Source organism: Phoenix dactylifera, chromosome 8 (genome assembly GCF_051530095.1).
Source record: "Phoenix dactylifera cultivar Ajwa chromosome 8, Ajwa_hap1_PhDact_Kaust_v1.1, whole genome shotgun sequence".
NCBI classification, from domain to species: Eukaryota; Viridiplantae; Streptophyta; class Magnoliopsida; order Arecales; family Arecaceae; genus Phoenix; species Phoenix dactylifera.
In genome coordinates, this window is record NC_143197.1 from 13,403,669 (window position 1) to 13,414,396 (window position 10,728).

A 10,728-nucleotide genomic window follows, 5' to 3' on the forward strand; every position below is an offset into this window, starting at 1 on the left:
TGTCGGTACGCCTGACGTACCGCGTACCGTACCGACATTCGGTACGCTTATGCTAGTGCGGCACCGGTACGGGGTTCGGTACCGGTACGGCGAACCTTGGGTACAGTTATTGCTAGTTCTGCTTATCTCTGAGTTGTAGTCATCTTATGAATGGCAAGGGTCTAAAGAATGATACAAAATTCAAAATACGTTTTCAAAGAATTTTAATTTTTATCAGAACCCTTGTCCAAGTTACATGGTCAAAGCTGAGAACAGAAAAGGGTAAAGAATGTGTTCTTTGACAAAGATTAATGAGCTACCGCTGCCACCAGATGTATAGGAAAGTATGACCACAGAATACATGTAGTCTTAGGGTACATGGATCCTTCACGAGTGTTCATGAACTTTTCAGGATCAACTCTTTGAATTTATGAATATTATAAAGATATTAATAATTCATGAATGGTGATCAGGAACTATTTGACTAACCAACATCTCCAGTAAGTAATTGAATAATTTACAACAATTCAACTTGGTAACATGCACCAAAACAAGAATTTGAGAGCATGCAAGGCCTCTATGTAAAAAAGCAATGCTGTAGAAGGTTCATGTACACTACCAATTAGTTTGCCAAATTTAGCAAGTTGCTGATATGGGAAATGTATGTCAAAATAGAAACAGGTACTTCTAGCAAAGCAACTCCATGGGAACAGGCTCTCAGATCTGTTCCTATCATCGCATGTTCCATAGAAAAACATATCACAACTGAGATGATGTGGTCTCAGCCAATGATGATCCGATCTGAAGCATGAGAGGATATACTGGACTGAACTCCTTGTCTCCTCGAGCTCGAACCTTTATCTCATAATCATCAAGGGTTGCCTTAATTCCTTTCCAAATTTGATCATCCCCTTGTGAATCAAGCCACAATGAATACTGAAGCGGGGTGAGCTTGTTCCTTTGTAATGGTGATTGCAGCTCATCAGGGCCTCGAGAGTAAAGGTGATGGAGTATCACACTGGGTGGCAGATCCTGAAGAAGTGGAGAACCACTGAGCTGAGATGTCTCCAAGAAGATCACAGGCCGGAAAGCACGAAGTGCTCGGTATGGTGCGCCAAGCTGCTCCACGGGAAACAAGTTCTGGCCAACTGCTAGCTCCAGCTCTGCCATGTCCCTTGCCATCCTTAGCTTGCCTGACTCAGAAAGAGGCCTCACCAGAGCAGCATGTCTAATGAAGAATATGAGGACTCGAGAGGCCATTCTCCGCACAAGCCTGGTGCATATGGTCTCTGAACGTGAGGCAGAAGAAGGCAGGAGTTTAGATAGAAACTCATTCCGGAAATGGACTGTGCATTTTTGAAACTCTTCCATGTAAGCAGAGGCATTATTGTCCATTGCTGCATCCAGTCCCCGGTCCCCAAAGTCCTGTTCGTGGATTTGAATGATAAAGGACTCGAGACGATCAAGCATGGCTTGGAAGAGGGAGGTGACTGAGTCGCAGGCAACTCCATAGATGACACCAAGAGATGGTGACAGGACATCAGAGGCAACCGTTGGTAGAGATGACGTAGCGCTGGAAATGCGTGTATGGATCTCTTGGAGATGCTGACAGAGGGCAAAATTCTTGAGTTGGGCCGGAGTTGCAGGACCTGTAACTTGACGAGCTTCAGGACCTGTGGATATCTACAAATTAGAGATTAGCAACATTAGATACTAATATAGATAGATGACCTGTACCGCAAAATAAAAAAAAAAAAAGAAAAAACATAGATCAATGGCAACTAAACCATCATCATGAAAGCAGAATTAAAAAATGTCATGTTAATTTGCACCGGTCTCATTACCAATACAGATAAACATGGCTACAGATAATACAAGCAAAAACAATCAAAACATATTTTGATGCTTTGCAGTAATTTGTTATCCGATCATTCGTCCAAATGGGAGAGTATAAACCAAAATTTGGTTACCAAAATAGAACTTTTTAAGTGAAATAAATAAGACTCTGTAAATGAATGAAAGGAGCTGACATATGCGAGGAACCTAAAGACCTGGAGAACATAGCTTTTCATCTTACCATCAAAAAGTTGCAGAAAAATTGAGAAGATGATGAGTTTAAAGGTGCAATACCATCCAGGAAAGTAACCAAGAAGTCTTGGCTGACAACATTGAACACATATGCATTCCCACAAAGAGTTCCGGGGACCTTAAGCCAAACAAATCCTTAGTCAGGGTTTGGTTTTTGCTTGACCTAAACCTATCTAAGATGTATATTTTACAAGATCACTGCCTGCTGGTGAGATAAGGACAGCAATGACTTAAAAAGTTTGTAGCAAGGACTGCCGAATTGGGCCAACAGTGCCGAACCGACCCACTGCGAAACCGGGTTAGTTCACTTCTTACATTAGGCTCCGGCCCCATACCGGCCGGAACCCATATAGAATTGGCAAGAACCGGTCACTTACCTACCAGAATGGGCCGAAACTGGCCGGTTCGCACCGAGTCCCACCCGGTTCCAAACATTCTAGCATTGTAGCACTATAGACTTCGGCCTTCCCAAAAACTCCACAAACACACCGATTCAAGCTATTAGAAGAAAGATCCAAGGCTAAATAAGGTGTGCTTCATCTTCCCTACGAGAGGCATTGTCACTCGATCCGATTTTAGATATTGGCATGTATATTGGACTTAAAATGTACATAATTGATTGTATTAGTTTTTAATTTTTACGTCACTACTTGATTTGAGAATTTTTTATATTGTTTATTTTATAATTTATATCATTTTAAAGCAATAAGATGCATCATCTAGATTAAACCGAGATCATAAAAACATCAAAAAAATCAAAAAAGCATCAAATTAGATTTAAATTCATTGAAAAAGTTCAAAAAGAGTAATTACCATTTTTTTTGAAAACTCCAAAAAAAAGTGTGCCGGTCCGTGAACCGGCACGCCCTGCCTATACCGGTTCGATACGGTACCGAACCGGTACTAAACCGTACCGGGTGCCGACCGATACGGGTCTCGGTACCGGTTCGGTGGACTTTGGTTTGTAGAGCAATAGAATATCTGCTCAAAAAAGCTGAGCACTAGAAGGATGCAATAACCACTTCGCATAAAAATTAAAGCAAAGAGAGATTTTAAAAGAACAAATAATAATTAATGAATGTGAGGACCCGTGCAGCGTGTGTTTAGTCCCACATCGGTTATTCGCTGGGTAGATCTTGAATACTTATACAGGATCAAGGAACCCAAATAATACCTTCCGACTAGCCATTTTGGGGGAGGTCTTGAGTTGTTACAATAAATAATTCAGAATATGATTCCAAATCAGACATCTCCAAAATCAAATTTCAAGCATCTAAGCATGAGGGAACCAGAGCAACAAGCAAGCAAAAGAACATTTGATCATGCGGGTGGAAAATGCTTTGAAGCACTCCTGCTATCAAAAATATGTTTACAATTGGAAGAGACTAAATAAAAAGATCTAAGGATATAAGTTGAGCAGTTGCAGGTTAATAACCTAGCTGTGACAGCATCAAACAAAAACTACGATGTCAATGATAAAGAACATATTGATACACAAATGATTAAGATGGCTTGAGCATGTAGGATTCCAATGAAGACACATCAAAAATCGACTGTCTTCTACTAAAATCCAGGGTGGTACTTGAGCAACAAGCAGGCAAATAAGCATTTGAGCTTAGGCAGGTAAGGAGAGCCGAGGCATCACCAACTGTGGCAATAGGATGAGTGTCAAAAGACTCTAGGAGCAAGTTGGCATGACATATCAATACCTATATGGAAGAATACTCTCTCAATACAGAATACTCGTAATATTGCAACCATCACAAGCTGCTAATTACAGGCATTACATAGGGGGAAAATACTTGAAATAAAAGGTAAAACTGGCTTTGCAACAATCTGTTTCAACATCAACAATTACCCAATACCAATTCAAATTCAGTTCAAAACTGTCAATTGAAGATAATGGCATTAATTCAGACATTGGTTTGGTAGTGAATATGTTGGAACCAGTCAGAGATTTTAAGGTAAATGTTTACTTTTGCTTTAAATTTTCATCTGTGTGTCATAGTAAAGCAAGAAACTAGAAAGTACCAGCTGACTTAGCCTAAATCTTGCAAAACAGGAATAATAGTTGTGTTCAAATGATCAGACTAGCTGAGAAGGCAGAGATTTTAAGGTAAATGTTTACTTTTGCTTTAAATTTTCATCTGTGTGTAATAGTAAAGCAAGAAACTAGTAAGTACCAGCTGACTTAGCCTAAATCTTGCAAAACAGGAATAATAGTTGTGTTCAAATGATCAGACTAGCTGAGAAGGCCTCAAATACGACTATATTAATTTCGTGAAAAGGTTTAGAATGTGAACCCAAATCATGTGAATGAGAATGAAAGCTAGTTTACAGGCACAAGAAAGCCAAAGAAATGGAACTGAAAATGCTAGCACTCTTGAATGACCCAGATCTTAACAGGAAAGTACTCATAAACAGCCAAAATTGACAAAACTTTAACCTAGTTAGTTTGATCTTGAAGGACAATATACAAGTAGGGTTGGAATTAGGCTGGGCCAGGCCGAAGCTCAAACCTAGCCTAAAAAAAATTTCGGGCTTCAGGCCAGGTTTAGGCCCGAATTTTCTTTCCAAATCCCTACTTGAGTCCGAACCTAGGCCTAGACCCCCAATCGGGCCTGATCCAAATACAACCATTTAAGCCTGACACGAATTGGCCGGACTGGCCTAAAATGGTTGGACACGACCTAAAAGACTCCTACCAAGAAATTCTAATAATGAATTCAGGCTAAGATTGGACGAGGTTTCAAGCTCAAGTTTCGAGCCAGGAGTTAGACTTGGACCGAGCCAAGCATCGGCCCTAGCCTAAAATTTATTTTGATGCTATTTTTAGGCCCAAGCCCATCCCAAACTGTCTCAAGCCTGCCCAAAGGCCCGGTCCAAAGCTGGCCCAGCCCAAGCCCATTTCCAGTCCTACCTACAAATCAACAAATGGCCACCTAATGTTAATAGTATCTTTATCTTAAACTTCTAAAGCCTTAGAGACATGCACGATATATCATTTATGTACTTTTCAAAGAGAAAAGTTTTAAAAAGAAAAAAATCCCACGCTTGTATGTTCCATGTTTTATTTCATGGGATTTTGATTTATCAATCTACCCTCTTAACCCAACTTCAAATCAGCCCTCTTTTTATTAAAAAGATGTCTTTTGTGAATGGAAGAAAATAGTTCCTACCAAAGGTTTATATACTCATATCAAACTCTGCATCGATTTTGTCTCAAAATGCTACAATTTTGTCTCAAAATGCTACAGTATTAGAAGAGTACTAGCATGGTTGAGATGGAGATCATTAGAATCAATAAAAATGAAAAGCAATAGGTATGCAACTGATATAGTTAGTACTGACTGGTACAATCATATGTACCAATCCAACCAACTTCGGCATCCCAAGATTCCTCGGTTACTGTTTGCGATTGGAATGTCATGGTCCTGTTCCATCAATTTTTAAAATCCTGGTTCCTAGTATCCAACTAATGACCAACACCATCAAGCTCCTTATGTTAAATAGTAATTACAACCTTAATTTCCATCAATTTTTTAAATCCTGGTTCCTAGTATCCAACTAATGACCAACTCCATCTATCTCTTTATGTTAAATGGTAATTACAACCTTAATTTACTCTACCATTATTACCTTTTCACTCAAAGAGATTGTTTTACAGAGATTAAGGTTATAATTATTATTTAACATAAAGATAAGGATATTGATAATATTCATAATTAGTTGGATAGTAGGGACCATTTGTTCTGTTAAGTTAAAAAAGGAGTTCTATATGACTGTTTATACAAAAAGGGGATTGATTAGAACTTGAGTTGAAAAGAGGAACTAAGATGTCAAATACCTTTCCCCATTTTTATACAAATCAATAGTTTCTACAAGACTCGTATAATATTTCTTAAATTTTCAGAGTTTCTGATATATTTGGCTGAGTACCAACATCTTTTTCACTTGTACATATAAAATTTAAAATTCTTTTCATCAAAATGAAGGTCAGATGGTGAAATCAATACTTCTAACTGGAAAAGCATTAGCAATATTCCAACTTGTACTCCATCTAGCTACAACATATTTATTCCCAAAACAAAATCAACTTCATGAATCCGAAGACAAAATCAAGTATCCCCTCAGCTGACCTTGACACTGACAGTGAGCCTTCTGGCATCAAACGACCCAAATGGATGTGTTGGACAACAGCCATGAAGCCCAGTTTAGACCATCCATGTAAATGCAACAACAACCCATGAACCACTGAATGGGTCCAAATTAGGTAACATTCTTAAAATAATCTTAATATGTAAATTCTAGGGCCGTCTGCTGCCCTCACTATAAGAGAATTATTTTTACTCACCAACTATGACTTGAGTGGATCCTCTTTAAACCCAACTTGGGATTTATAACTAGTAATTGTTGACAATCCTGCAACTAGTTTCTCTTTGAAATCTGGAGCAGTTTCTCCTATCATTCAAAGACACTAGACTTTATGGATGCTCTTCGAGCAATAGAGCATTCAAAGGCCCAATGATGGCCAACTACATCACCACAACTGAACATGGCGAACCCAGTGAACACCATAACAGATAATTGGCAGCCAGATGAGAGACTAAGACAGACTTTTTGTATGAATTATATTGTAGGTACACTATCCAAAGAAGAAGTTTGTCTTCCTTAGAAGTTGTCCCCCATAATCCTATACAATGAAGCAGTTAAACCTCTTCTATGCAGAGCTCAGTTTCAAATTTAACAGTAACTTATGTCTCCTAATAAGCTCATAGAACATGCTCCCTATGTAGACCTGATGGTTAGCCTATCAGCAATAAGCACACTTCAATGAAAGATCTATTTATCTTTCATTTTCTCATTAATTTAAGTGTTTCAATTTCAGCTCTTAAACGTAACATGTAGCTTAGAGACAAATGCAGTTCCACTTATCAAACCTTGCTTTCTTACTTCTTCATCTATAGAAAATTGAAAATTGTTCCCTAGTTGCCTAAGCTCAACCAATAAGGTGGATTCTTTTACCCTCTAATGGCCCTTTAAATTTAGGCACTAATTCAAAGAATTGACACCAAGGTTATAGAACTTTCTCACCTCTAAGAGATTACAACTTGGTCTTTCAAGCAAAACAGGGCAAGGTTAGTGAGGAAGGATTTGAGTTACTATAAACTTTTTCAATGACAAAAAACCCCCATGAGAAGTGGGACAGTGGTGTTTTAGATAAAAGATTACTTATAAACAAGCACCTAAAACAAACAAATCAATCACCAGAATTAGGCTGTGAAATGTTCAATGTGCAGCAGAAAGTTTAACATATATCAAAATAAAAGAGAGGCAGCTCAAATTTTGTCTTCAAAATTACTTCCAACAGAATGACAGGAAAAAACTGGCAGATGTTGAATTGGTACAATAGACAATATAGTGACATGCAAATCTCAAAAATAAATTAATGGTGTAATTCATATAAGAGATGGGAAACATTGTCATCCAGACTATCTTTATTGTTGGAAATCATGTACCTGGTATTCAGCTCTCTCAGCTAATAAGAGTAAAACTTTGCCAATTTCATGCAAAACGAGAAGCATCAAGTGCCCATGCATTCTAACGACTTCAATCTCTTCCTGGATACGCAATATGATTTTTGAGATCTGGTCCTTTGAAGGAATACTTCCACGGCTTGATACAGGAAATATGTTATTAACATAATCAGAGAGGCGACTTAGGCAGAGAGCCAGAAAGGCTGTCTGGAATATATCAATGGAAGCAACCATTTGATCCTTTCCTTCAGGTGTGAGAGCTGGTAGAAACCCTTTCACAATAGTATCGCGTGAAATCCTTTCAAGAAGATTTTCTACCATGGTAAATAGTTTTGGATACCCATGAGTGAATACTTCTTTGACGAAACTTGATGCAGTGAAGGCAGATTTCATTTGGCTAGCAAAAGCTTTGACAAGTGCTTCCCAGACCCGATCTGTTAGTAGAGGGTCTCCCTCCTGCACAATAAGCCATTGATAAGAGAAGAAAAATTACAAAGTGTTGTAAGATAACGACATAATAGGAGGAAAATCATTCTATATCCACATGGATATATCCAAAATCATCAGAACAATCCAACCATACAACAAGGCCATGTCAGCTCAACCTGGAACCAAAATTAACAATCCCATCATTCCTAAGGACAGCTCAAAGAAATTGAACGAAGTTCAACCCTCTCAATGTATTTTTTTGGATTCAAAATTAAGCCTTGAAGAAGAAAGTTACAAAAACTAAGATCTCTGCACGTATACCAACTTTATATACAGAAATTGCCAAAGAAATTGAACAAAGATCAACCTTGTCAATCTACAATTTTGACTCAAAATTAACATTTGGAGAAACAAGATATAAAATCCAATATTTGCACTCATTCTACTAACTTCATCTACAGATGAACACAACGACCCCCAGTACTCACAGAATTGCAATTCTAATAGATAAAACGTTTGGCAACGCGGAGCTAGCTTGTCATCATGAAGGAATTCACTCACTAACCTGCCAGACCTCATGGAGGAACAAGATCTGCGTGAATGGGACCCTCTTCTTCGAGAGAACCGTCTGGAGCTGCCACACAGCCGTCATCACCTTGTGAAGCTCATCCATGCACCGGCCCATCCTCTCCCAAAGGGCCTCTCCTGCCCTCTTGCCTCCCCCGATCTGCGGCGTTCCGCTCCTCTGCACTCCGCCGGGCCCAAATGCCCCCGACGATGCCGAGATCGCTTTCATGTCCAGTGCCGACCCCACGCTCTTCACCCCGATCCCCTTGTACTTGTTGATGAGAGAGTCGACCGTGGATCTGAGCTCGCCGAGGTTGTAGAACACCTGGAGGCCGCACCAGATGTCGTTCTGGTTGGACTCGTCCATGCCCCTCTCGACGGCCTTCATGGCCTCGGATCGGAGGCGGTTTCCGGTGTCGGAAAGCCAGCAGATCTCGTCCTCGACGACGGAGATGCCGGCGAGGCCGCGCTCCTCGTAGAGAAGCTCGATCTCGCGGTGCATCTCGGCGGCCTTGGCGAGGTCGAGGCGGTCGGGGGGATGGGACATGAGGTCGCGGAGCTTGCGGGAAAGGCGGAGGAGGCGGGCGGAGGACTGGAGGAGGTCGGCGGCGGCATGGAGGTTAGAGAGCTGGAGGGTGTGGGAGCGGACGAGGCGGCGGGGGTCGGCGATCTCCTGGCGGGCGCGGCGGAGGGAGGACTGGAGGGCGGCGACGCCGGAGCGGACGGCGGAAAGGGAGGACTCGGCGTCACGGAGGGAGGAGAGCTGAGAGAGGAGGGAGGAGTGGCGAGCGAGGACCTCGGAGCGAAGGTGCTTCTCGAGGAGGCGGATGGCATCTTGGAGGGACTCGGCTCGGGCGGCGGCAGAGCCGGAGCTGAGTGCCTGAGAGGAGAAGCGGGCGGAGTCGAAGTCAGGGGAGAGGAAGGCGGAGAAGACGGGGTCGGAGGCGAAGGAGTCGAGAGGGGACGCATCGGAGGAGGAGGGCGGCCCCATCGCCGTCGCCGGGGAGAAGGCGGGGTCTTTGAAGGTTGCGAGCTTCTGAAGGGGAGAAGACGGGAGGATTCGAGGCGACGCCATGGCCGGTCGGAAATGGGAAATGGGAAATGGAAGATGGAAGCGAGGTTTTTAGATCGTCCCCTCCCCCTCTTATTGGACTTGCCTTGAGAACTACTGGGAAATGGAGCGAGCGAAGAGGGAAGGGGTGTTGAACCGGGTTAGCAGGGAACTTGAACCGGAGCATGTGCCAGATCTAGGCAGAGTGTGTGCGTGAAGAGGGTTGAATCGGTTTGCGAGCAAACTTCAACCAGTGCAAGCCAAAATAAGGATATGAATGTGAGACTCCTTTAGTGGATAGGTGATAGCCACCTCAGCCCGCCAAGTTAAGATTCCAAGAGCTTAGCCGAGGCCAACCTCGGCTATGACCACCGCACAGGCCAAATCCACTGCTTGGAGGTTTACCCAAGCAGTGGCCGACCATGCCAGCCACCGACTCAGCCCCGCGCAGGCCATGCCCAGCGCCTGCACGAAGTTCGGCGCTCCCCGCAGCAGCGCGCGGCCGACCGCGCACCCAGCCAGCCATAGGAGCGCATGGCCAACTGCGCGCCCAAGCAGCTCCCGGCACGCGCAACCCCCTGCGTGCGCCCACTGTAGACGTGCGGCCACCAGCGCGGACGCCAACACGAGCGCGAACCGCGCGCACACGCTAGCCCGCGCGCGGCCCACCGCGCGCGCCCCAGCCTGTGTGCCCGCCCGCGCGCGATCCCGCGGCCGACGACCTGTAGCGCGCGGTCCTCCGCGCGCCTAATGCCCAGTCGCACGAGGCCCTGCGCGTGCACGCCCAGCCGCGCGCAGGCCTCTGCGCGCCCGAGCAAACACCGGGCCGGCCAACGCCCGAGCGCCAGGCCGACCCAAGGCCCCACGCACCGGCGCGTGCCCAGCGCCCTGTGCCCGCGCCCGCCTGGCACGCCCGAATGTCGCCAGACCCAGAGATGGCCAATGCACAGCAAGGCCGCCTCCCCGCTCCTCGCCAGCACTTGGCGCCCGCCCAACGATGGGTTGCGCACACGCCAGACGTGGGCATGGACACGGGCGGCAACCAAGGGCACCAGCCCATGCGTGCGCACTTGGGCG

At 43.9% G+C, this 10,728-nt stretch overlaps 1 protein-coding gene across 2 annotated transcripts; it reads right to left on the reverse strand.

Moving 5' to 3' along the window:
- Window positions 1-536: 536 nt before the first annotated feature.
- LOC103716673 (Golgi transport complex protein-like protein) lies at window positions 537-9,817 on the reverse strand. Of its 2 annotated transcripts, none has more exons than XM_008804771.6 (3): window positions 8,599-9,817; window positions 7,587-8,060; window positions 537-1,662 (listed from the first exon to the last, which is right to left on the reverse strand). In XM_008804771.6, the coding sequence occupies exons 1-3, from the start codon at window positions 9,673-9,675 to the stop codon at window positions 739-741; spliced, it is 2,475 nt and encodes an 824-aa protein (XP_008802993.3). In that variant the 5' UTR covers window positions 9,676-9,817; the 3' UTR covers window positions 537-738. The 2 variants fall into 2 exon arrangements, with proteins under 2 accessions (XP_008802993.3, XP_088558979.2); XM_088702853.2 differs by having other exon boundaries at window positions 537-1,652; window positions 8,599-9,741.
- Window positions 9,818-10,728: the final 911 nt, after the last annotated feature.

What these genes read in the sequence shown, in the direction of transcription:
- LOC103716673 (XM_008804771.6), bottom strand. Translation starts at nt 9,675, where the DNA reads ATGGCGTCGCCTCGAATCCTCCCGTCTTCTCCCCTTCAGAAGCTCGCA. An exon ending in TCCTCCATGAGGTCTGGCAG is followed by an intron (nt 8,061 to 8,598) that starts GTTAGTGAGTGA and finishes CTTATTGTGCAG; the next exon opens with GAGGGAGACCCTCTACTAAC. An exon ending in CTGAGAGAGCTGAATACCAG is followed by an intron (nt 1,663 to 7,586) that starts GTACATGATTTC and finishes TCTAATTTGTAG; the next exon opens with ATATCCACAGGTCCTGAAGC.